This window comes from Microtus pennsylvanicus, chromosome 3 (assembly GCF_037038515.1).
Source record: "Microtus pennsylvanicus isolate mMicPen1 chromosome 3, mMicPen1.hap1, whole genome shotgun sequence".
NCBI lineage: Eukaryota > Metazoa > Chordata > Mammalia > Rodentia > Cricetidae > Microtus > Microtus pennsylvanicus.
Window position 1 is genome coordinate 27,696,968 of NC_134581.1, and position 26,997 is coordinate 27,723,964.

At 40.9% G+C, this 26,997-nt stretch overlaps 1 protein-coding gene across 1 annotated transcript in view; it reads left to right on the forward strand.

Annotated features, from left to right (window-relative positions):
- Pls1 (plastin 1) overlaps positions 1–26,997 on the forward strand; it is a 90,326-nt gene that overhangs the window by 55,482 nt on the left and 7,847 nt on the right. The window contains exons 5-12 of the mRNA XM_075964969.1: positions 1,282–1,414; positions 4,347–4,428; positions 10,451–10,616; positions 10,695–10,837; positions 12,632–12,727; positions 13,820–14,015; positions 18,346–18,424; positions 23,279–23,393. Coding sequence (XP_075821084.1) covers positions 1,282–1,414; positions 4,347–4,428; positions 10,451–10,616; positions 10,695–10,837; positions 12,632–12,727; positions 13,820–14,015; positions 18,346–18,424; positions 23,279–23,393 — 1,010 coding nt within the window. The remainder of the gene's footprint in view (positions 1–1,281; positions 1,415–4,346; positions 4,429–10,450; positions 10,617–10,694; positions 10,838–12,631; positions 12,728–13,819; positions 14,016–18,345; positions 18,425–23,278; positions 23,394–26,997) is intronic.

Genomic DNA, 26,997 nt, shown 5'->3' on the forward strand with positions numbered 1-26,997 from the left:
TGCCTCTCCGAATTGGGCCCTTCAGTCACTGATTCTCTTAGTAAGTCACATGTCATCCAGTCTAAGCTGCCGCTGTGATTCATGCCATTATTTTATATACAATGGAGGGAGAAAAAGCCGCAGACTTAATTATACTATGACGTCAGATTTATATATATTTCAAGTTTAGCATTGCCAGCGTGAAAAATACCAGAATTACTGAACGCTGTGTGTTCCTATTATATGTCAAATCAAAGGCACTGAAAATGAAGCAGATGCTGCTTATATTTCAGCTCTGGATGGGTTTAGTTATGATGTCTGGAGTATTTGTAAAGGATTTTAGGGAGTGATCTCTGAAGATCAAGTCTAGGACCTCATGCACCTGTGGGAAGTACCGCACCATTTAGCTGTACCAAGTTTTCATCACCACTTTTGAGTAGGTTTCTCATCATGATGGCAGACTTGACTAGTAGAGCTATCTAGCTATCTAGGAATGATGGAGAGGCTTAGTATAGGGATGTGTCCCCTTCTATTGTCCAAGAGTAGAGATACTTGATTCTGGTTTTGATCAAGCTCCCAGGTAAATAGAGGTTATGCCGCCTGATGTGTCCAGTCTGTTAGGATCTCTGAATCGATTGCTCAGTTTGAAACCCAAAGAAACATTAACTCTTAATAAGCCTTCTGCATGTTAGGCATGAGCTTTGCTCCAGAAGCACACACATGTGTGCATCCGCGTGCAAGTGCTTTAATTATTTTTAGCATGTGTTTATCTTCAGTACTGAGTTTCACTGTGATCTCTTTATACACATGTATAATGTGTTTGGACCATACTGTTCCTCTCCCACTCTCACTGGCCATTCCCAGTCCTAACACAAACAATACTTATATGCACCTCAGATCTCAGCAGTCTTAATCTTTTTAGGTGATGTAGTTTATTTTCACGGATTTTTTTTCTTACCTTTTTCTCTGATTTAAACAGTCTATACATAGGCATGCATATTTGACCTTTTGTGGTATGTTTCTAATTCACGTGATTTTAGAAACAGTTCATATTTGGAAAGATTTTAACATCAAACCACATGCATTTTATCCTAAGATGCATACCTTCCTTCTTCCCTTCTAACATGTTGAGTGAAAAAGTGCAACGACTCCCCATTTCTCCACATATTAAGTCCTGAGAGTATCTCAGTAGTGTTTGCAGAGTGCCATTTATTATCTTTTAATAGAATCGGACAAGTGTGTTCTTGTAGCGTGGTAGATGCTGTGAAGTGAAGCTTGCCTACCGAGATTTTCTGTTTTCAGAGGAAGAAAAAGTAGCGTTTGTTAACTGGATAAACAAGGCTCTCGAGAATGACCCAGACTGTAGGCATCTTCTGCCTATGAACCCCAACGACGGCAGCCTTTTCAAATCACTTGCAGACGGCATCCTTCTTTGGTGAGTCGAACATCTAGTCACAGGAGCTGTGTGCTCTCACTGGCCCCGTGGTGAGCATTCCCTGAACACCGCAATCCCGAAGATCCAGTTTTTTTGGAGTTAGTCATGATTGTCTAGAAATTCAAGTACCATGTACTGCTCAGAATTTCCCCTGTAATAAAATATTTTATTTTATGGTACCTTTTGTATCTGTTACCATGATACTGCCAGCAAGCTTCTGAACCCACTAATTGCAAAATGGTGACATGGTTTTTCTTTTCACTTGTCCATAAAAGAGTGCTGTGGGGGCAGGAGCCTGAGGAGATGCAGAAGGAAGATACTCCTTCATTAAACCTAAATGAAACAGTATTTTATTTCGCCCTTGGCTTTTTCAGTCTGTTTTGCTTACTACACTGTAGACTTTCTAAGAGAGTGAATTTATCTTTGTCGTGTAGAGCACGTGTGTGCAGTCACAGCACACTTTGTTTTGAAAAAAATTTAAATTTAGTTTCTTTGTTTTGTGTGTGTGTGTGTTGCTTGCATGTGTGTGTGCCCATGCTTGGTGCTTGTGGAGGTCAGAATCGGGTATTAGGTCCCAGAAAGTACAGTTACTGATGCTGTGACCACCTTGTAGGTGCTGGCAATTGGACTCTGGTCCTCTGAAAGGCCAAGAAGGTGCTCTTAACTGCTGAGCCATCTTTTCATCACCAAGTCCCAGCACACATCTTTTACAATGCATGTGTCTTTAAAGTTTTTTCATATAAAAATACAGTGTACTTCCAAAGTAGAAATACATATCACAAATATACATACCCCCTGTGGTTAACAGTACCATGGTTCATTGTCTTCAGTGTTGCTTGTATGTGTGTGTGTGTGTGTGTGTTTACTTAAAAAAGAAACAAAATCCTCAAACCTACTCATGAGAATAGGAAATCGGTATCCATAAAATATACCTCAGCCTCCACTTATAATTTTTATCTCTTTCCCCAACTTGTAGAAAATGTCTAACTATGAATCAAATCTCTATTTCCCTATTTTAGTTTCTAGAGACTGAAGCATAGACAAGATCCATATTTTTCTTTGTAAAATGTCTAAATTATTAAAGACTTCCATTGAAGCTTCTGTTACTTCACCTATGAGACAACACTGTGTTGACTTCTGTGAAAGTTGGCTAGTTCAGAATTTATTTACAGTTTAGGTTGCTAATGGTAATGACCATCTGGTGAAGTGACGACTTAGATGCAGAAAACACAGGTGGCTGCTGTAGAGTGGGCAGCTGTGCTTCAGGACAGGTGCAGAAAGTGCAGGTGGCTGCTGTAGAGAGGGCAAGTGTGCTTCAGGACAGGTGCAGAAAGCACAGGTAGCTGCTGTAGAGAGGGCAAGTGTGCTTCAGGACAGGTGCAGAAAGCAGGTGGCTGCTGTAGAGAGGGCAGGTGTGCTTCAGGACAGGTGCAGAAAGCACAGGTAGCTGCTGTAGAGAGGGCAGGTGTGCTTCAGGACAGGTGCAGAAAGCACAGGTGGCTGCTGTAGAAAAAGGACAGGTGTGTTTCAGGACAGATGCAAAAAGTGCAGGTGGCTGCTGTAGAGAGGGCAGGTGTGCTTCAGGACAGGTGCAGAAAGCACAGGTAGCTGCTGTAGAGAGGGCAGGTGTGCTTCAGGACAGGTGCAGAAAGCACAGGTGCTGCTGTAGAAAAAGGACAGGTGTGTTTCAGGACAGATGCAAAAAGTGCAGGTGGCTGCTGTAGAAAGAGGGCAGGTGTGCTTCAGGACAAGTGCAGAAAGCAGATGGCTGCTGTAGAGAGGGCAGGTGTACTTCAGGACAGGTGCAGAAAGCACAGGTGGCTGCTGTAGAGAGGGCAGGTGTGCTTCAGGACAGGTGCAGAAAGCACAGGTGACTGCTATAGAAAAAGGGCAGCTGTGTTTCAGGACAGGTGCAGAAAGCACAGGTGGCTGCTGTAGAAAAAGGACAGGTGTGTTTCAGGACAGATGCAAAAAGTGCAGGTGGCTGCTGTAGAAAGAGGGCAGGTGTGCTTCAGGACAGGTGCAGAAAGCAGATGGCTGCTGTAGAGAGGGCAGGTGTACTTCAGGACAGGTGCAGAAAGCACAGGTGGCTGCTGTAGAGAGGGCAGGTGTGCTTCAGGACAGGTGCAGAAAGCACAGGTGACTGCTATAGAAAAAGGGCAGCTGTGTTTCAGGACAGGTGCAGAAAGCACAGGTGGCTGCTGTAGAAAAAGGACAGGTGTGTTTCAGGACAGATGCAAAAAGTGCAGGTGGCTGCTGTAGAAAGAGGGCAGGTGTGCTTCAGGACAGGTGCAGAAAGCAGATGGCTGCTGTAGAGAGGGCAGGTGTACTTCAGGACAGGTGTAGAAAGCACAGGTGGCTGCTGTAGAGAGGGCAGGTGTGCTTCAGGACAGGTGCAGAAAGCACAGGTGACTGCTATAGAAAAAGGGCAGCTGTGTTTCAGGACAGGTGCAGAAAGCACAGGTGGCTGCTGTAGAAAAAGGACAGGTGTGTTTCAGGACAGATGCAAAAAGTGCAGGTGGCTGCTGTAGAAAGAGGGCAGGTGTGCTTCAGGACAGGTGCAGAAAGCAGATGGCTGCTGTAGAGAGGGCAGGTGTACTTCAGGACAGGTGCAGAAAGCACAGGTGGCTGCTGTAGAGAGGGCAGGTGTGCTTCAGGACAGGTGCAGAAAGCAGATGGCTGCTGTAGAGAGGGTAGGTGTGCTTCAGGACAGGTGCAGAAAGCTTAAGTGGCTGCTATAGAGAGGACTGGTGTGCTTCAGGACCCAGGCGATTTCATCATAGGTTTTCAAATGTAGCTCCTGGCTTAAACTGCAGTTCAGTAAAATAGAATGGACCATTATTACTGTTCAGAAGTAACTAATCTTAACTGCTCACAGTGAATTAAAACATTCTAGAAATATTCATCTAAATGATTCCTATTTTCTCCTCAGCAAAATGATCAACTTATCTGAACCAGATACGATTGATGAAAGGGCCATTAATAAGAAGAAGCTCACTCCATTCACGATTTCTGTGAGTACTCCTGCTGATAATAGGTGACTAGGCTAAAAATATATGGTGGCACTGGGAATTTAAAAATAATTTGCCATTTAAAAAACATTTTAAAACAATTTTCAGTGTTGTGAATTGAACCCAGGCCCTTTGGCTTGCAAGACAAGTATTCTGGCAATTGAGCCATAGCTCTGCTCTCTCTCTTTTTTCTTTTTTGTTTTTTCAAGACAGAATATCTCTGTATAATAATAACCTTGGCTTCTTGGCTGTAGTAAAACTCTCTTTGTAGACCAGGCTGGCCTCGAATTCACAGAGATCCACCTGCCTCTGCCTCCCAAGTGCTGGGAGTAAAATTGTATGCCGCCATGTCTGGCTAACCTGGATCCTTATTTTTTATTAAATAAAAATTCAGCTCTATTTCACAAATGTAATTCGGATAAGCTTCCTTATTAAAGTTAATAATATTTGATTTATATTACAGTAGTTACTTTATTGATGACCATTCATTTGATGCCAGTGTCTATCCATTTCCTTCTTCTTACTTCCTCATCGCCTCCCTTTTCCCTTTCCTCCTCTTCCTCCTTCCCTCTTCCTCCCTCCATCCTTTCCTCCTTCTTCCAACTCCTTTCTTTCTCTTTCACACCGAGGATCGCACACAAGGCATGTGGCATGCTAACCCAATCAAAAGTTGTAGGTTAAAAGAGAACACTGTGCAGTTAGGTCATGTTTTACTAGTTCCACAAGGTGTTTATTTCTCTGCTAATAATTGTTCTTTAGAGGCTTGACCAAAGTCTGAATTTATAGTCGCCAATTTCCTCTTTCATAACTGCTAAGCATAATAACTAATATCCATAAAATATTTTGTAGCTGGGCGGTGGTGGCGCATGCCTTTAATCCCAGCACTCAGGAGACAGAGGCAGGCGGATGTCTGGGAGTTTGAGGCCAGCCTGATCTGCAAGATCTGCAAGAGCTAGTTCTGGGACAGGCACCAAAGCTACAGAGAAACCCTGTCTCGAAAAACCAAAATATATATATATATATATATATATATATATATATATATATATATATATTGTATTTCACAGTAGCTACAGAATAGAGCTGAGGGGCTAAATATCATATAGTTTTGTTTTTAGAGACAGAATTTTTTCCTACGCAATTGTTTGTCTAGGCCTTTAGTATGCGTTAGAGTGTTGATGTAAAATGAGAACAAAGCAGGAGCTCTGGGAAAGGGTAGTGTTACCATGGATGTTAAATCTGTCTTGGTTGTTTAAGATTTTAGAGTCCAGAGAAGGTGTATTCTAGAGAATTACTGTTGGGGTGCTGGTGTGCTCTGGAGTGTGAGGCAAGAGGGTAACAGGCTTGGGGATTGTCAGGTTACACTGAGACCCAACTTCAACAGACAAAACAAGTACTACTAGTTTCCCATGAAATCCCTTCCCAACAAGCTAGTTCACTTGTTTCAGAAGACACGACTTTGCTACTATGTTTTTGCACCTCATGCCAATGGGTTTCTGTGATGCCATGCTACATGACGATGAAGGATGACAATGACGTGTGGTGATTATAAGCTAAGGGAAATGGACAAGAAGACTCTTTGGTTTTGTCAGACTTGGGGACAGAACCCAGAGTTCAGTCACCTAGCTAAATCCCCAGCCTCAAGATTCTTTATCATCCTGAAACTTCTAATCTGGGAAAGATGGGGAAGGCTTGGGAGATGGTTCAATTAGTAAAGCATTTGCCTTAAAAACATGAGAACCTGAATTCAGTGTCCAGAATCCAGTTTTAAAAGCTAGTCTTGCCTGGGCAGTGTTGATATTGGCCTTTAATCCCATCACTTTGGAGGCAGAGGCAGATGGGTGAGTTCAAGGCCAGCCTGGTCTACAGAGCGAGTTCCAGGACAGGACAGCTAGTCTTGTGGCATGAGCTTGTAACCCCTGTGGTAGAGAAGTGGACATAGACAGATCCTGGAGTCTCCATGGCTGACTTCTTGATTGGTTACAGGCCAGTGTAAGACTGTTTCAAGACAAAAGTGAATGACACCCAAGGAATGACACCTGAGGTTGTTCCTTGGCCTCCATATGTGTGCACACATGTATCTGCACACACACGTTTCCTCATACACATGAACACACATGTCCACATAAACTTGCACATATACACAAAAAGAATGTGAGGACTGGCAAGCTGGCTCAGCAGGTGAGGGCTCTTACTGCCAAGCCTAATAATCTGAATTCAGTCTCCAGAGCCCATATAGTGGGTGGAGAGTATCACCTTCTGCAAGTTGTCCTCTGACCTGAACATGTGTGTTGTAGGGCACCTGGGCACGTGCACATACATGCTAAATAAGTAAATTAATTTAAAAGAAATAGACCATGAGAAAGTTTTATGATCAAAAGTGAGTTATCATGCTTCTTTATTATTACCAAATAAAATTATTTAAATAAAGATTGCAAAAGATTAGAAACGTGAAGACCTGAAAGACAGGAAATCAAGCCCAGTGTGGTGACACATGTCTGTAATCCCAGCACTTGTAGGCAGAGCAGGAGCAACAGGAGTTAGGGGCCGTGTTTGGCTACGGAATACATTTGAGGAGAGCCTGGGCTATAGGAGACTCTCAAAACAGAAAGAAAAAAAGAAAATTAACACAAAATTAGCTACAATAAATTGAATCTGCTACTAAATATAAACAACCACCACAACAACAAAATACCCCAAAACAACAACAACAATCAGTGCAATTGTGGTGGTTGGAGCAAGAATTGCCCCTGTAGGCTCACATATGAATGTTCAGTCACCAGGGAATGGAGCTGTTGGAAAGGATTAGGAGGTATGGCCTTGGTAGAAGTATGTCACTGGGGGTGGGCTCTGAGGTTTAAAAAAAAAACCCAAACAAACAAAAGAACCATGCCAGGCCCAGGCCCAGATCCAGTATCTGTCTGTGTGTGTCTCTCTCTCCCTCTCTTCCATCCTCCTTCTCCCTCCCTCCCTCCCTCCCTCCCTCCCTCCCTCCCTCCCTCCCTCTGTCTCTCTCCCTTTCCCCTTCCTCTCTCCCCCTCCCCCCCCCCCTCTCTCTCTCTCTCTCTCTCTCTCTCTCTCTCTCTCTCTCTCTCTCTCTCCTCTCTCTGTCTGCTATTGCTCCAGTGCTATCTGCCTTTCTGCTTCCCACCATGTTGATCATGGACTAACCTCTGAAGCTGTAAGCAAACTCTCAATTAAATGTTTTATTTTATAAGAGTTGGCTTGATCATGGTGTCTCCTCAAGCAACAGAACCATAATTAAGACAGCAACAGATATATTCATATATATAGTCCATATTTGTTGTTCATGCTTGTATATATTAAAATTTATATACACACATATTTATGATAGTTTTAATTTTATTGTACATGCAGTAGGAAAAACACAAACTTCACTTGGATATTCCTAGTGGAGAAAAATGTGCTATGTAAATCCAAATAACAAAGTATGCTTCTAATCTTACTAAATATAGCACAGCCATCTACAATCATTTTAAAAATAAACTCTTCTAGAATTAAACCTTTATAAGCAATGGGAATTTTCAAATGGTATGAAGTAAAAGCAAAGAAATTTACAGTTTGAGGTTGTTGGTAAAGACTTGGCTATTTAATTAAAATAGAAGTGACATCAGAAGCCATCCAAGAGACTGTCCATTTTCCTGTATGAGAGAATGATCTCTTGGTTTTGGTAGTCAGTTTGTTGGGACACAGAATGGAAGAAAATGGATGAGTAATGCAAGTGAACTGCCGTGTTTGCTGTTTTTCCTTGTTCACACCCCTACAAGGCGGGGCAGGGTGTCCCGTGTTACATACACTGGAACACAGATGAGGCGGGGCAGAGTGTCCCGTGTTACATGTACTGGAACACAGATGAGGCGGGGCAGAGTGTCCCGTGTTACACGCACTGGAACACAGATGAGGCGGGGCAGAGTGTCCCGTGTTACACGCACTGGAACACAGATGAGGTGGGGCAGAGTGTCCATGTTACACACACTGGAACACAGGGAGCTACACTTCTCTGCTGTGCCAGCTATGGGTTCACACTTTCCTTAACCTTTCTCTCCCAACACAAGCCTTGAGGAGGAGGGTTGGACACTCAGGGCAGTTGTCCCTGGTAAGACCTGGAAAGCATGGTGGAGTTCTCTTGTTAGCTTTTCAAAAACTAAGTGTATGTGTGGAGAACATGCCATCATGCATGTATGGAGGCCAGAGGGTACGTTTTGGGGAAAAGGTTCTCTGTTTGCACTCTGTTTAAGGCAGGGTCTCTCTTGTTTCTGCCACTGCACTGCCTACTCCTGGCCAGCTGACCATCAAGTTCCTAACTGATTGTCCTATCTGCCTGTCATCTTGTCACCAGAATGGTAGAACAAGAGATGCACACCACGGCCTCCAGCCTTTTATGTGGGTTTGGGGATCTACCTCAGGTCTCCGGCAAGCACTTTCAGTCATGGAGCAGTCTTTCCGGCCCTTTACTTCTTTTTCTTAAGATGTTTAGAAATTGTCTTACTCTCTCCTAGCCTAGAGCAGTAATATTAACTATAGCACATGAAAACTACTATCCAAGTAAATACTTAATTTACACAATATTTACACAGTATTGACTTGGATACACATGGCAGCTTCTCCAGTGACATGTAAGACATGTGTTATACTTAGGTTGTAAACATTAAAAAAAAAACACTAAAAGCTGATACCCTCATATTGCCTTCCAAACCTGCTGATAAGACAGAGCTGGGTTTATAGCTTATTTAAATAAGAAGAAATCCCCATCCACAAAGCCTTTATAGTGTCTTGGTCCTGGGAAGGTGAAGGCTGAATCTGAGGATTTGAGTATGGTTTAAGATGTGGGAAGTGGGGAGAGGATCCTGGTTCAGATTGGGTAAAGATACCGCTATGGCAATATGAGACTGGTGGGTAGAAGCAATGGGGAAAGTTTCGAAGTGAGAAATCAAAAGATTCTTAGGTCTAAGGAGATCTTTTTAATAGATCTTTTAGACAGTGCCTATGGAAAAGAATCTTGGAAGGAAAGTATCATGTTAGTGAAGACAGGACTAGTCAGTTCTTCCCGGTGGAGTGGAGCGGCAGCACAGGCCATGCTTATGGAGACCAAGCAGGATGGGGGCCAGTGTGTGGTGATGCTGTTTTGTGTAGGCTGTTTGGAGAAGAATGCAGATTCGGTTTGTTTGCGCAGAGTTTTAAAGCAACTGGGCGGACTGGCACGGTGGCTTAGTGGGCAAAGGTGCTTGCTGCCAAGCCTGACTACCCGGCTTTGATCTTCCACATAGTGGAAGGAAAGGACCGTCTCAGAACCAGAGGTCCTGCACAGTTTGAGGAGAGCGCAGAGAGTACCAGAGCGAGGCAGAATGAGAGCAGAGGCGGTGGCAGGAAGCGTATGAAGGGTTTAAACCTGACGAATAGCCTCGATTTATAGTTCCTTAGGACAGTCGATACTAGAGCTCTCCTGACGGTAGGGTGCGCAGGGGAAGCGTAAGAATGGTCATTCAGAGTTAGGAAACTACTGAGAAAGACATGATTTCAGGGGTAAATACCTCTGACATTGATAGGAATTGGTGACTGGGCCAAGAAGAGCAAAGACCCTGTTTGGGCTTCTGGCTTGGGAAGAAAGAAAGGAAGATTAAAGCTTGTACCTTGCAGCCGAGACAGTAAATCAGTGAGAACTGATGTTAAATGGGATGGTAAGAAGATTGGGGAAAGAAATCAGGAAAAGCTGGGTGTTCTAGACATGCTGGGTTGAGGTGCTTTTAGAACACACAGCAGATATATCCACAATATCCAGCCTTGAAGTGGATGCTTGCGGGGGTGTGTGGACCAAAAATGGAGATATGATGTTCATTGGCCTATCTGGGTGACAGTTAGCCATGTGAGTTTTTACTAGTAGTAGCTTACTTGTATAAATATTATGTTTAAAAATGAGGTTTTTTTCAATCAGTTGTTACAAACAGCTTTGTGGAATGGACTTTAGAAATATGTCCTCACTTGTGTATCTCCTTTGGCAATCCAGGAAAATCTGAATCTGGCGCTGAATTCTGCCTCGGCCATTGGTTGCACCGTGGTCAATATTGGTGCACAGGATCTCCAAGAAGGGAAGCCGCACTTGGTCTTGGGGCTTCTCTGGCAGATCATCAAAGTTGGTCTTTTTGCTGACATTGAGATTTCTAGGAACGAAGGTAAGATCATCAGATACATTACTCTTCAGTTGTGGATAGCCCGTGAAGGAAGAGCTGACATCTCTGTTTCCCTCTTAGCCCTGATTGCTCTGCTAAAGGAAGGGGAGGAGCTCGAGGAGCTGATGCGGCTGTCTCCTGAGGAGCTGCTGCTCCGCTGGGTGAACTACCATCTGACCAACGCAGGATGGCGCACCATCAACAACTTCAGCCAGGACATTAAGGTTTAGATGGTTGAAACTTATATTCTTTTTCTTATTGTTGTTATTATTCTGGTGGGGAGCATATGCCATAATATGTGTGTGGCAACCAGAAGACAAACTGTGGGAGTTGATTCTTTCCTACTCTCATGTGGGTCCTGTAGATGGGACTCGGGACACCAGGCTTCCGTAGCAAGTGCCTGACCCACCAAGCCACCTTACTGGCACCGGGTTTAGATTTTCACGTTTGAGTTTATTACAATGAAATAAAGGTGTAGGATATAAGAAATAGGGGTTCAGACTTGGATTTGAATCCACAAAGATGATTGGGAATGAAAAAGGAGGGTTTATCTTTTCCTGTCTGAATTAGATGCTACCAATTATATTCACAAAAATTGTTTAAAATAATAAACTAATTTATTGGCTTTTAAAAATAAGACTTACAGTTGTCTGTGAGATGAAGGCGGTGGTAGCTTTAGTAGATTAGTCATTTCCCCCTGCCACTGACCCACTGAATTATAATGAACTAAGCATTGTTGCATCTGTTTGTTGGATTGGAGCCCTGTGGGTTCAGCACTCTTCCTCTCATTTTGTTAATAGCCAGCTAGTAAAAAATCAAATTATCTGAGGACACGGGGACTCAGTTGACTCTGGGAACCTTATGGTATGACTCCTAACCTGAGTCTCCTAGAAACACTTTCCTCTCTACGGGAGAGCCTTGTCCTGGAAACTGTAGCATCCACCTCTGCCCACCAGTACCTTCCCCAAGGTCACTGCTGGCACAGGCGCTGCCAGACTGGATCCCTATGACTTTTCTTCTCTGTGATTTATTTTCCCCAGAATTATCTGGAAAATTAGAGTAGTGCTGTCTTTTGTTCATGTTTCTTCTTCAGTCACCTTTTGCTACAATGGTGACATAGCTTTCCCTGCTTTCGGGCCTTAACTACTGTTCTAAAAGCTTAGTGGTCTCAGTCTCCTTAAAATCCAGTTCAGTTCATTCCAATATTTATTAAGAATCTCCTGACATTACACTAGGCATGATGATATAAAGGCGTTTGAGAAGTTTACCAATTAGACCTAGCAAACCATGCAAAATTTACTGGCTTACAACGACAATTTAGTATTTCTCATAATTATGTGTGCTGATGCCACTTGGCTCGGTGGTTCTCCTCTCCACTTGTCTTCGGGGATCAGTTGTCAGTCTGGCTGATCTGAAAGCAGCACAAAGGCGGCAGTCATGTGACTTAGTGCTCCTCTGCCAGGCCTTTCCACACGGCTGCTCGGGCTTCCTCACAACACACGCTGAGGATAGCAGACAGTTGGGCATTTTAGGTAGAGGGTAACTTCAAGAGGGAGGAACCAGAGCCTCCTTGGGATTTGGAGCTTGAAATCCCCAGGGCAGTCACAGCATTCTGTTAGTCAGAGTGAGTAACCAGGCCAGCCTAAATAGGAGAGGAAGGGAAATAGCTCCTGCTTCCTGCTGGGGAAAACTCCATCTATGTTTGGAAAAGAAAAAAAATACAGCATCCATCTTTGGAGATGACTAAGTTAGATGATGTCATCTAACGGGGTTACAGCTTATGTACGGAGATGGAGAAGGGAGGGGGGAGATTCCAGGTATAGGCAACAGCATTGCTAGAAGCTCCAGCGTGTAAGAGAAGCCAGAAGCCTGCAGTAGTGTTGTGTATTCAGAAACCCCTGGGTAATGATGGCCTACACTATTTAACACACCATTTTGTTTTAGATGAGAATACTTTTCCCCCTAAAATTACTTTTTATTTTATTCATCTTAAAATGCTATTTTTTCTTTTCTTGAAGGACTCAAAAGCCTATTTCCATCTGCTTAATCAGATTGCTCCTAAAACTGATCGAGATGGCGGGCATGCCGTTGCCATTGATCTTTCAGGATTTAATGTAAGTGATTTTTTAAAAACTAGTTTTATATACTTTAGAAATAGTACGCGTGACATAAAAATTATCATTTTTGAGTGTATAGTTCAGTGGCATTCGGTACATCCTTCGTTCTTTGTAACCATTACTACTGTCTCTCAAGAACATTTTTGTCATCTCATAGTGAATCTCGTTCCATACAACAGTAACCATCCACTCTTCTTGACTCCTGTGGCTCATCTATTCTACTTTTTAACTCTGAATTTGATTACTGAGTGCAGAGAAATTTACAGTATAACACTCTCTTTCTACCCCCTCTGTAACATGAGGTCCTGCTTGTTGGGGTTTCTGTCCTGCCCAGTTCCCACAGCCAGCAAGTCCCAAAGAAAATCACACAGAGATCTCCATAAGTTATAAACTGATTGGTCCATTAGCTCAGGCTTCGTATTAGCTCTTATATCTTATATTAACCCATTATTCTTATCTATGTTAGCCACATGGCTCAGTACCTTCTTCAGTGGGGCAGGCCACATCCTGCTTCTTCTGTGGTCTGGAAAGAACTGGGAGGAATGGGCTTCTTCCTTCCTAGAATTCTCCTGTTTTCATTGCCCCGCCTCTACTTCCTGTCTGGTTTTCCCACCTATACTTCCTGCCTGGCCAATCAGTGTTATTTAAAACATGATTGACAGAATATAGACAATTCTCCCGCAACACCCTTCTACCTCTCCATCCTCCCCCTCTTCCTTCCTCCATCCTCTTTCTGCCCTGTGTGCACCATGTAAGTTCCTAGTACCTTTAGAAGCCAGAAGAGGGTGCCTGATGCCCTGGAACTGGAGTTATAGACAGTTGTGACCCTCCATGTAGGTGCTGGGAACTGAGCACAGGTCCCCTAGAAGAACAGCTGGTGATCTTAACCTCAGAGCCATCTTTTTAGCACCCCCCCCAAGAGACTTTAGAATATTTAAAATGAATGGTTGAGGTTGATTTGTGATTCTTTCACATTCTGCTATTATTTGAAGCATTTGTGGAAAGATAATCGCTTGTAAATATTGTATCTATAAAATTATGTCAGTAAAAGTTTGATATTGACCATTTTTGTTTTATTTCCCTGTGTAGGAGAAAAACGACCTGAAGCGTGCTGAATTCATGCTTCGGGAAGCGGATAAGCTTGGCTGCAGACAGTTTGTTACTCCTGCAGATGTGGTTGCAGGAAACCCAAAGCTAAATCTAGCCTTTGTAGCGAACCTCTTTAACACATACCCGTGCCTACATAAGCCTGATAACAATGACATTGATATCAATTTATTGGAAGGTATGTTCTTTCTGCCTCGAGCCGACCACTGTATTTTTTTTTTTTTGTGGTACTGTCCTACTTCACTGTCCTGGGTAGGGGACTGTGGTGGGAGACGCGATTATGGGGGTGTGCCCGCATGTGCAGTCTCAGAAGTTGAAATTACAGAACGTGATTGCTGGGTTTTGTTGTAAGAAAATGCTGAGTATATCTGACTTACCTGCCATTGCTCCAGAAGAGTTAAGTGAAAACTATTAGACATTTAAGGAATTCTCATAAACAATTCTGTAACATAAATTCTGCCACCAATGTGGAGAATGAACTCTCTATTAATTCTGCCACCAGTGTAGAGAATGAATTGTCTATTAGAAAAAGTAATCCTTGATAGCATTTTCCCCTTTGAAAGTAAGTTTGACTTCATTATTGCTCTTTTTAATATTTTTATGTATATGAAAAAATTATCATATTCATTATTCATTGTGTTTAGGTGATTGTTATCTGTTTCATAATATAATACTTTCCTGTTTTGCTTCATGAAATGCAGATTTGACCCCTCCTAATGTAGGTACTGTATTTAGTACTTTTCTATATTCTATAAATACATTCATTCTGAATTTTCCTTTTATTAGTGGCATTTATTCTTTCCCTTGGGTTGATATTTATTGTTTTGCAATTTCATGCTATGTTGTCTTAATATACCTATAGAATGAATGACTACAAGCAAGAAATGCAAATGAAATTCTTAGCTAGAGCAAGGCTTCGATTATGCACACTCTACCTAATTTGCCTTCTATAGTGATGGGATATTGTGCTAAACTTATTAGACCTAGTTCTGACAATTAGACTTCATGATTTTATCTCTCTCCTGTGACAAATCTTTTTATCGTAACTGTCTTTGGAAGGATTTAGTCATAGTTTATAACATAATTTGTTTCATATTATTGATGCCTATTCTAAAGTCATTGAAGCTTACAGTATACGAATTGTCTTAATGACAAAAACATTCTCAGTAACGAGCGCTCTCTCCTCCTCTCTGTCACCCCAACTTCCACTTCCTCCCATTTTCACACCCTCACCCACATCAACACCATAAATATTAAAATGAAGGGTAAAAAGCGTGGTGGGCGGGCTAGCTGCCAGGGGGTGAGGCAACCTAAGGCTTAGTTGCCCTGCTTTGGGAAAATAGGAGAACTTTCTGTAGCAGTGTGTCCTCTTGGTTGCCCGAGGAGACGGAGCGAGTCAGCTTCAGAATCCCGCTCCTGGGCTGCTGCAGCTGGAGCTCCAATCACTTCATAGCTGCAGTGTCACAACCACTAAAATTTCAGATATAGAGTTACTTGAATTCAGTCTTCTTTAGAGCCCTGCCCAATAAGGACTATACTCTTTACAAAGATACATGACTAGAGGGAAAATGTCAAAATCATAGACTTCATTTTTTTTTAAACAGAAGAAAAATTAGGGCAAAAAACCTAGAACTTTAAAAATTAAAGAAAAAGAAGAAGACTTATATTTTTGAGTCTGGAAAATTTCAGAATCCCTCTGTGTCTTACAACAGAAGGCATTGTCTAGAGTGGCATATTAAAAATGATCTGCTTTTTGGAGTCACTGAATTCTTTGCTAATATAATACCTTTTCCAACTTGCGCGCTCTCCTCTGTCATGTGTGGGTTCCTTTGCTAGTGTTCTGCATGCTTTTGAGAGTTCTGAGTGTGTACATGGTTGCTACATATTTCCTCTAGTATCCCTATACTTGTTAGGATACTGTGAGAAATATTTATCAATCATCTCTATTTAGAACATATGTATGTCCTGACATAGCTGCCAAAAATGCATTTGACTTTGGCTATCATTAGATTATTTTCCTATGTAAATTTGGGTTTTTTTTTTTTTACAGATCCTTATGAAATTTTGCTTTGAACTTACCACACCCCAAATTTATTTATTAGTATGTCTCATTGACAGAGAATTTCACCTATGGGGAACTAACGAAATTTAAAAGCCCAGTTAGACGTGAAGCCTTCATATCAAATTGTACTAAACATGTATGCTGCATACAGAGAGACTATCTGAGAAACTAAATAGACCATAACATTAGAAAGACTTTGTTCAAATCATGGTTCCACCATTTAATATCCAAGTGACAGCTGTGAGCCTTAACTTTCTTATATATATAAAACACAAGTAATGATATTTACTCCGAAGAGTCACAGAAAAGGTTTAGCGTGACTATGAATGAAAGCCTTTATTCTGCAGTATGTGCTTATTAATGGTTAAGGCGGGAGGAGGAACGCACATGCAGTCTTGCGTATGTCATTTCTCTTTCTGTTATCTTAATAACAGTTTGAAAAATACTGTTTTATTGAAACTTGCCAATTTGACTTGCAAATAAAAATATTTTATAGTGCTAGCAAGTAGTCAGAAATGAAGATTTTTAGTTACACGGTTGCTTTAGTTGTCTGCAATCTAAAGGCATTTTTCTAGTCTGCAATACATATGTTTTTGAAATGCTTTATGTGGCTCCTGAACAAATGCATAGTGCTTCTGGCTTTGAGCATCTACTTACCAAGGTGACTTAAGTGGCCCTAGGTAAATAAATGCTCACTTAGAAAATCTGTTTACTTTCCGTGCGTTAAAAATCAAAACAACACAATTAGTTAAGAATAGAAAAAATACAAATGTCTAAAACTTAAATAGTAAATGTAAGTTTAATGTCTTTTCAAATAACTATTCTATCAACAGTCTCAATAGACTGAGTATCTTAATCAAAAATTGTGACAGTCCATCTTTTATAATTTAAAAATGTAATTTGGACTTTCCTAACTAGAAACAACGTAAAAATTTCATAGTTACTAGGGGGAAATGTGTTTTGATTTGGTATCAGAAAGTTAAAGAAAGAAGCAAAGAAGGCGACTCCAGGTTGTCAAGCAGTGAACATGATGTGCTTAGGTTTATGTCATGCTGGAAGCCGGTCAGGGATGTAATCTGCAGCCCTTGTTTGAGTTGGCTCTTTTAATAAAAGTTTTCCCACGTAGATTGTTTATTATAAAGCAGTGTAGCAGACATGACAGAATGATCAGTTATTTTTTGAGATTAGAGGGGATAGAATTTTAGCAAGAACTTATTTGGTTAATAAAACTAGATTACATAGATTCTGATAACTGTTAGGTAATAGCATTGAAGATTTTATTGAAAGTTGGAAATAGGGTGAGCGGTTTATTTACCGAATATTTGATGGAAATAAACAGAATCCTTTAGATTGTATGAATATTTAGTCCTTTGTGAATATTTAGATTCATACTCTGTAGTACTTAATAAAGGTGACCATAGAGAGGACTAAGAATGAATCCTGGAGACTCAGTGCTTATAGATTTCTGTTCCAAATGGCACTGTAAGTCTCTCATGTAAGTCTAGAGTGACCTAACTGGCCTGGGCATTAGAAGTGATGAGATGAATGAATGTTTTAAGAAGTATAAAGGTTTTAACTTCAGGGAGTTTGCTGATACAATACAATCTAAGTTGTTTTTATCGTCCTCCCGCTTTCTCAAAGAATAAGACAAGATGCAGTTATTTTGAGCCATGTGCTGGCAGTAGATTCTGTAAGGCGAATATGGCAGGGAGAGCTCACATCTCTCCCCGAGTTGTGCATACCACATTCATGCTTTTTAAAGAGATGGTGGTACGCCCAGGGAGACAGGCTAAACAGAAGTACCCAGAAGTAACGCTGAGTTATCCCCTTGAGGTGCTCACTGGGGTCCAGTAATTCGCAGTGATGATGAAATGTCTCAGAATAAAATGGAATGCTGTGGTGGTCTGTGTTCCTTGTGAGTTTTCGGCAGTAGCAATCTAAAGTAACGCAGAAAGCTGAAGAATGTTGATACTCCTCACTGCATGTTTTTTGCATCACCTGAAATCTCTCCCGTTCATTATATGTAAAGTTTAGATTTGTGTGCCCAGGAAGGTTCTTGTCTAGCTGTAATCTGCCCAAATGTCGAAATGCTGCATTTGGGAAAGGTCGAATTTTCTGGTCTGTTTACTCGGCTGTTTGTTACTTTGCACGCTAAAAGTCTGGCTTTGTATTTGGCCAAACCAGGTCATAATTTTATGCTACCTTATTGTTTTTATACTATCTGCTGCATCCCTGGACAGAAAACCCCAGGGCTCAGTAGTTCACAGACCTCAGATAAGGGGAAAGAGAACAAACGGAGGCTTCCTAGATAGTTGGGATGAGGAACATTTTCCCCTTAAAGAAATTACGTCAGACAAAGTGGCCAGTTTACCCCTCCAGGATGCTTTAAGAATAGTTCTTAGTTACTTTGGCCCGAGTCATCAGTGTGGGCTTTCTTCTACCCTAGGAGAGAGCAAGGAGGAGAGGACATTCAGGAACTGGATGAATTCCCTGGGGGTCAACCCATACATCAACCATTTGTACAGGTAAAATGGCTGCCTATGCTTCAACCTTAGCATCATAATCTAATTTCAGTTTCCCTTCTAGGTATGTTTTCATGAGGAGGTTTTCTCAAACCACAAGAATTTAGCCAACATTTGGAATGCTGGGAATGGGCAATCTGTTTTGTTTGTTTGGTTTTAGTGTTATGTAAAAAGACAATGTGATGATAATAATGCTTGATTATAGTATAAAGAGTAAATTTCCGCATTTTTATAGTTGTTGATCACAAAAATAAGAAATTATTTCATTCCAGGCGTTGGTGGTATATGCCTTTATGCCAGCACTGGGGAGGCAGAGGCAGGCAGATCTCTGTGAGTTCAAGGCCAGCCTGATCAAGTTCCAGGACAGCTAAGGCTACATAAAGAAACCCTGTCTCAAAATAATCAAAAAAGAAAAAGAAAATTATATTTCAGCACTAAGGATTAGAACAGCAATAATATCTAATACATTTTCTCATCTATATGTCACTATTTTTACTATAACTCATAGTTTTTCATTTATTTTTATGCCTTATTTATCCTGTAATTTTCACGTAAGATTTTCCTCATTTCTCTGGATAATCATTTTAATTTGTCTAAGTCTTTAAAATTTTTTTAAATTCATTTTATTTTCCCAGAAACGTATCATTATACATCGCTGTTTTTCCTTACCACTGTCTGTCCATCCTCCTCCCACTTTTGCGAGACCTGCTTCATTCTCTGCAGATCCCCCTTTTTAGATCTTTTCCTCTTTTCCCATCATCCCTTTTCTATGTTCATGTCCTACACATATATCCGTGTATAGATTAAGTCTAGGTCCTGCATATGAGAGAAATATGCAATGTGTCTTCCTGAGTCTGACTTATTTCATGGAGAATAACAATTTCCATTTGCATCTATTTTTTCTAATTTCATGCAAGGTAAACTTTTAAATTTTGTTGTTATTCTGAGGATTGAGCCCAGGGCTTTGTACATGAGTGGCAAGCATTTTTACCACTGTTACATCCCTAGCCCTGAATGGCCCAGTCTTATTCTTCTTTAAAGCTGAATAAAATTACACTACATGGATGGATCAAATGTAGCTTATTTATCCTTCTGCTGGTAGACATCTGAGATGGTTCATATCTTAGATGAATAATACAGCAATAGACATGAATGTATAAGCATCTCTGTGGTATGCTAACTTAGAATCCTTCGAGCATACATTCAGAAATGGCATAATGAGATAATATAGTAGCTCTGATTTTGTCATAGCAAGTGTACATTAAAAGGGCTATAAAAATATTTATTAAATTATGTCCTATGCTTTCTGCTAGTGGTAACAATGTGTCTTTTTAAACATGGGTAAGAGAAAGTGTTTCTTTTCTCTTTATTATAGAATATAGCTTTGATGGGGGTGGAGAGATGGCTCAGAGGTTAAGAATCTAGCCTATCTGACAAAGGTCAGAGAAGGTTTTGGGGCTAGAGGCAGACGGCTACCTTGAGGTCTAGGGACTCTTCTCCACCAGTCCTTGGATGGCCTATCACTACCAGTGTCTTCCCTTTGTTTCTTGTTCCTATACTTTTCCTGGTTCTCCAAAACAAGGTGGGCCATGTTTGAGATATGTTCAGCTAGCACCGTGTATATAGCTGGTCTCCTGTCCTTCAGCCCTCAGGTATATAAAGGGCTTTTCTTTCTCTTCCAGAAACTCTCATACAATTGGGATACATTGATGAACTATGAATCCCACGGGGCTTATATTCTAAGCAGAGATGTCAATCTATAGCTTGCAGGCCAAATTTTTAATAAATATATTAAATATAAATATTAATATATATTTAAATATATATGTATATATTTGAGAGCAACAACGGATTCCTACAATTGAAAGGCCTTTTGAGTCAGATGGTATTTGTGATATATGAAATTTTATATCTCAGTGTTTACAAATAAAGTTTTACTGGAACACACATAAACACACATAAAAGAATATAGCCTAGACAAAAATACAAGCTAAACAATCTCACTTTCAACATTTTTAATAAAAAATCTAACTTAATATATCAATAATTTAAATACCCAAGAAACATCTTCAAGAAGGAATTGAATATGTAAACTAAAGATTAATTTTTAGCAGAAAACGCATTCACCATAAACTTTTTTAAAATTATATTTTTCATTATTGCATGGTGGGGTGCACACATACCACGGTGTGTACGTGGAGGTTGGAGAATAACCTTTTAGAATTCTTTATCTCCATCTACCTTGACCTGGGCTAAACCTGAGTCACCAGGCTTGCACAGCAAGCACTTCTACCAGAACAACTTGCTGGTCCTAGCTAAGGATTTCTGCTTCTTGCTGTTTATTAAAATGTTAATTAAAATTGAAATCAGCATTCTTTTAGTAACTATTATTTTAATAGACATTTAAAAACACAAGTCTAGAATTTCCGGCTGGATGAAGAGACGTAGCAATTAGAGTAGCGCTTTTGTTATAGGAGCAAGGCAGCTAAAACTCCAGCATTGGAGAGAGGTGTAATTATATATTTATGAATTCATTTAAAAGATATCTATAGTTTGTTATTGAGAATAAATTAGCAATCAGTCGAAGTATAATTTGGTTTAGTTTCAAATTGACTATATGTAAATTTGTAAATGATTCTTATAGAAAGTCTTGATAAGTTCATATCAAATTATACAAGTCCAAGTAGTAAGAATAGAGAATATCATTTTAATATGAGTTGGACTTATTTTCTAACAGTGAACATGTATTTTTTTAGTATTAATGGTTAAACGTTTTTTAAAATTGAGGTGTACTTATTTTTATTTTCTGAGTATGTTTGTTTGTCTTATCTGCATTTTTGTCGGGTATTAGGTGTGTGCAGTACCCACAGAGGCCAAAAGGAGGCAGGTCACTATTGGTAGGTGATTTGGTGAATGCCAGACCAGTGAGATGGACAGCTCTTGAGAAACAACACCTAATGCCCTCAGGTGGTCATGTGTACGTGAATATGTACACATTTCCCATACATAAACCATGTATTTGCATGCGTGTGCACACATGCACACACATTTAAAAAGGATTAAGTCAAATTTCGAGGACACTAAAGTTCTCAATGGTTGAAAGAAGAGAATTGACCAAATTTTTAGTTAAAAGATGTTTGATTATTATTGTGATATCCTTCTTTTTTCATTTATTTACTATGTATACAATGTTCTGCTTGCGTGTACACCTGCATGCCAGAGGAAGGCACCAAATCTCATTATAGATGGCTGTGAGCCACCATGTGGATACTGGGAATTGAACTTAGGATCACTGAGCCATCTCTCCAGCCCCTTTATCCTTCTTGATATTAGTAAAGGCATCAAGGCATATGCATTTTTTTTTCTTGAGAAAGATATAGCTCACTTTTAGAAGATCTTCAAAGTAACATAATCTTAAAAGGAACCCTTGGAAATAGAAAAACAGCAGGCAACAGCCTGTGTCTGTGAATTCGGGTCTGGTTATATTCCTAACCCAACCTCAGCATTTAATTCTCAACCTATAATACACTCAGTTGATTCCAAAGCAACTAGACTGACTATAATGCTGATTTAACTAAACATTCTTTTCTTTAAATAAGCTGTTAAATATATTTCTGGAACTATCAGTCCTGGAACTTTTCTACCACCATTTGGTTCTAGAATTTATTGTGAACACCTTGGAAATTATTCAGGTCTCTGAGCCTCAGGTTTTGAATGTGCAGAACATGAATCATAATAATAATAATAATAATAATAATAATAATACCATAGTAAATAAGAAGGAGGGTGAGTGCATTTAAAGTAAAAGAAAGAAAGAAAAGTAGGTGAAACCCCAGTACTTGCAACGACTTTAGTGATGTCTTTTTGCACACAAAATGCTCATGTGCTAGTCAGACCTTAATAGCTGTATATGAGATGTCTCCATCGCTTAGCACAAAGCCTGGCTTCACTCATTCACTGCCGCTTGGTGTGTGCCCAGAGAAGGAAAAGTAACTCTGATATGAACCTTAGCAGAACATGGCTAGTGGATAACCTATTGGAGGAAAACAGGCACACATTCCTTCCCGGACTGCTACTTACCGCATTGATCCTGCTTTATTTCCTTCACACCAAGAGCTGAAACAGACTCGACAGACTTTAACCTTTTGGAGACTGTATTTTCCTGAATCCAAAGTAACAGTGTTCTTTAGTATTCTTAAATTCAGAACTCCTACTTCCTTGTAAAATCCTTCCTCCTAACTTTTATTATTGAACAGGAACAGCTATCCACTGAATAGCTATAATTTTCCTATAACTATTTTTAAAGTTTTAAGAAATCATAATATATAACACATGAACTCATTCTATTGTGTAAGTCTCAAACAATGTAACTGTATAGAATAAAATAAAACATGCAATTCCCCTTGTTCCCTCTCATTCCCTTTTTCCTGCTCACAAGTGATCGCCCTCAGCAGTTCTTACATATGCATAAAGCTGAGATCAAACTATATGAGTGGCCTGACACTTGCTTTTAAATACTTAGTGTATCTTGTAGAACTTTTTATATTGTATTTTCTGACCAAATTTAACATATCCGCGGGCAGCCCAGGAATTCATAGTAGGATAGTTGACCCAATAGTCTTTATCATACCTCTTTGAATGTGTGCATGTGTAATAGTGTACACACGTGTGCAAATGCTTTGTAAACATGAAAACGTCGGACAGATCCTTAGGTTGAAAGTTTGAGGTGAAACGAAAGCCTTGTCATTTATTAGCTTTAGATGACTCGTGTGTGTTTAAAGACACGTATCCCTCTGTAGGACATTCGTAGTAACTGACGGTTTTCCCTTTCTTATGTGCATTTCCTTCCTGATCTAGTGACCTTACAGATGCCTTGGTGATCTTCCAGCTCTATGAGATGATCCGCGTGCCAGTCAACTGGAGCCATGTCAACAAGCCTCCGTACCCTGCTCTCGGAGGGAACATGAAGAAGGTGAGAGGCATGACTGGAGCTCTGCTGTTGTTTCTCTGATGTGAAGCCCAGGATGTCGGTTCGTAAAGATTGGTGTGTGGTTTGTGCCTATAGATTTATTTCACCTCAAGATGCACGAAGCGTAACGGGTTCTTTATAAACTCAGTTACTACCAAGTGTTTGGACAGATGAAGGCAGTGCTTCCAGTCCGAGACTTCATACACTGTTTTCATCTTTAACAAGTTTTGGTGCTTCTGTTATTGAGTGCAGCCCCAGTGCCCTCTTTTGCTATAATCGCCACTACTCGCTCAGTCTTCCCTGCGTCCTCGTTCGTTTATTCACGAGATGTATTCTGATTTCTTACTGCATGCATGGCATGGTGCACAGAAGAAAAGCTCGAGCCCTGGAGCTGCTGCTTAGGAGGTGCCCCAGAGGTGATGCTGATAAGATGCCTGTGACTGTGAGCGAAATGGGCACTGTGGGCTCTAAAGAGAAAAGGGCCACACGTTCTCCCATCCAACTGGCTTCATGTTGGAGGCTGTATTTGAGTCAGAATCCAGAAACTGATTGAATTTTGTCACAGGGAAACTAGAACAGGGGTGGAGGCCGAAGGCAATGGATAGTGGTGGGGAAGTATGTTGCTGAGAAATGAAACCTTAGAAAAAGTGTTCATTTTTATGGCACTTCTAAAATCACTTTAATAATATATAACAGGAATATATATATTTTTTTATTTTCGAGACAGGGTTTCTCCGTAGCTTTTTTGGTTCCTGTCCTGGAACTAGCTCTTCTAGACCAGGCTGGCCTCGAACACAGAGATCCGCTTGCCTCTGCCTCCCGAGTGCTGGGATTAAAGGCGTGTGCCACCACCGCCCGGCTAGGAATATTTAATAAAATCCTTTGACCTTTTATAATTTCAGCTTAGCAATCTTACGAGAAACTAGAAAGTCAGGCTGGGAAGACGATTCCAGTGGGAAAGTGCTGACTGTGCAGACTTAATAACCTGAACTCAGCCCCCAAAACCTATGTCAAAAGCTGTGTATGGTGCTGTGTACCAAACTGAAAGGCAGATGTTACCCCAGATAGACCACATGCTCTCCTGGATGGTAGCACTAATTTGGGGTTTCCTAGTCATTGCTGGTTGTATCAGCATCATCTTGGGCTCTACACTAGCATCCCCATCTCCCTCTTACCATCATCTCTCCTCAGAATCTCCCTTTACTGGAACACATTTCACACAGAGCTGTGACTGTCATTAACTGGAAAGGTTTCCCTTTCATCCTCACTGATTTCTCTTCCTATTCATTCTGTAACACGTTATTTCATAAACTAGAAATTCATTTCACTTATTGCCATTATATACATCCCCATAGTCTTATTTCTACTAAATATGCTAAGCAGGGATAATTAACTATGAGTACTAAAATTGTTTAAATTTTTTAATAAAAAATTATAGTGTGTGTGTGTGGTGTGATTGCACCTCTGACTTAACTGTTTTGAATGGAGTCTTGACTGACTTGGGAAAGAAAACTAATTATACTCTTCTTCTCAATTAATATTTTTTCCAAGATGTATTTAGTAAACACCTTTTCTTCCTACTTGTGTAATAAAACTTTAAGACTTGGGGCTGGAGAAATGGCTCAGCAGTCAAGAGCACTGACTGCTCTTCCAGAGGACCTGGGTTCAATTCCTAGCACCCACATGGTGGCTCATAACCATGTGTAATTCTAGTTTCAGAAGATCCCATGCACTCTTCTGGCTTCTGCAGACACTACATGTATGTGACAAAACCCCCAAATACTAAAGGGGGGGATTTTAGAGCTTACAATTTCATCAGTGCAGAAGTACCTGGCGGGGGGGGGCAGGGAGTTGCATTGATGGTTTTGTGGGAAAAGTTCTTTTTACAAGTGTTAGGACTTGAGTTCAAATCCCAAGAGTTCACATAAAAATTGGACATGTAGGTCGGGCGGTGGTGGCGCACGCCTTTAATCCCAGCACTTGGGAGGCAGAGGCAGGCGGATCTCTGTGAGTTCGAGACCAGCCTGGTCTACAAGAGCTAGTTCCAGGACAGGCTCCAAAACCACAGAGAAACCCTGTCTCGAAAAACCAAAAAAAAAAAAAAAAAAAAAAAAAGAAAAAAAATTGGACATGTAGCAGCAGTGTCTATAACCCCAGTGCTCCTATAGGGAAGTGGGAGTGAGGCAGGAGAATCGCCTAAAGCTTGAGGTTATGCAGCAGAGTAACAAGGTGGAGATGAGGACTGATGCCTGGGGTTGCCCTCTGACCTCTGCATTAGTGCTGTGGCATGCATATGCCACATTTGTATCACCTGCACACACATACCTACACACAACTATGAACACACAGAGGAAAACAGTGAAAAACATAAAAAGCGTACCTCCGATACAGGTGATGACTGACAGAAGCCTCTGTAGAGACTGCACCTAAACACACATTTAGAAAGGACCCAACTGGGTTTCCATGACTAGAAATGAGTAAGTCGGTGGGGAAATGATTTACTTGGCGTTTGTCTTAGTTATGTTCTGTTGCTGTGAAGAGACAGGGTTTCTCTGTGTAGTTTTGGAGCCTATCCTGGAACTTGCTCTGTAGACCAGGCTGGTGTTGAACTCACAGAGATCCGCCTGCCTCTGCCTCTAAAGTGCTGGGATTAAAGGCGTGAGCCACCACCGCCCAGCTATAGGGATTTATACTGAACACTTTTTATAGGAAATTGATACTATGCATAACAAAAGAAAACACGTAAGAACTAAGCACAACATAGCTCTGACTCTGCGGAAGCTAATAAGGACCAGATAATTGGCTCGTATAGTTAAGATTTTTTAATTATGTTTTGTGGGTCTTGGGAACCCAAGAATCTCATACATATGGAGAAATTACTCTACCACTGAACTGTCGTGTGACTTGTTCCTGGGGTGACTTTAGCAAGCCAGCATCTTCCCACTCCAGATAGAGAACTGATGACAGACCAAAGTGAGGATCCCTCCAAAGTCCAAATTGGTGAGCCAGTGAGTTTTATTGGGGTGCCTTATAAAAGAGTATGGAGTGAGGGGTCACTTACAGGAGCAGAAATACTGGGTGACAGACAGCTAATGAAAGCTGGGAACCTGGAGCACACTGCACAGCCTGCAGGCAGCTTAGTAGGGTGGAAAATCCATTTCCAGTGGCTCAGCTGGGCTCAGACTCTTCTAAGCAGGTTAGCTACTCCGATGCTGAGTCTCAGCATCCTTACTGAATTTTAAGGAGCTTCCCTGCAAGATGGAATGTTTCGCCTCCCTTTAGAACACATTGTGGCTGAAGAAATTTCCCTCCAAGGTAGAATGTCTTTTCTAGGAGGAGACTCCTGCACAGCAGCTACATCCCAGACAAGGCCTTTGCAGAATCAAGTGGGCAAGGACCTGAATTTCAGAGAACACATCCATAGGCTTTCAAATAAACTGTAGTCAAATTGAAGGGGAGACTAGTACTTTTTGGTTTTTTGAGAAAGGATTTCTCTGTGGAATATAGCCATAGACTTTCTAAGAAACTATATAGTCTGTATTCAAGTTGGAGGGGGGCTAGCACTGTTCAGCCATTTTTTTTTTAATCGAGATGGGGTTTCTCTCTG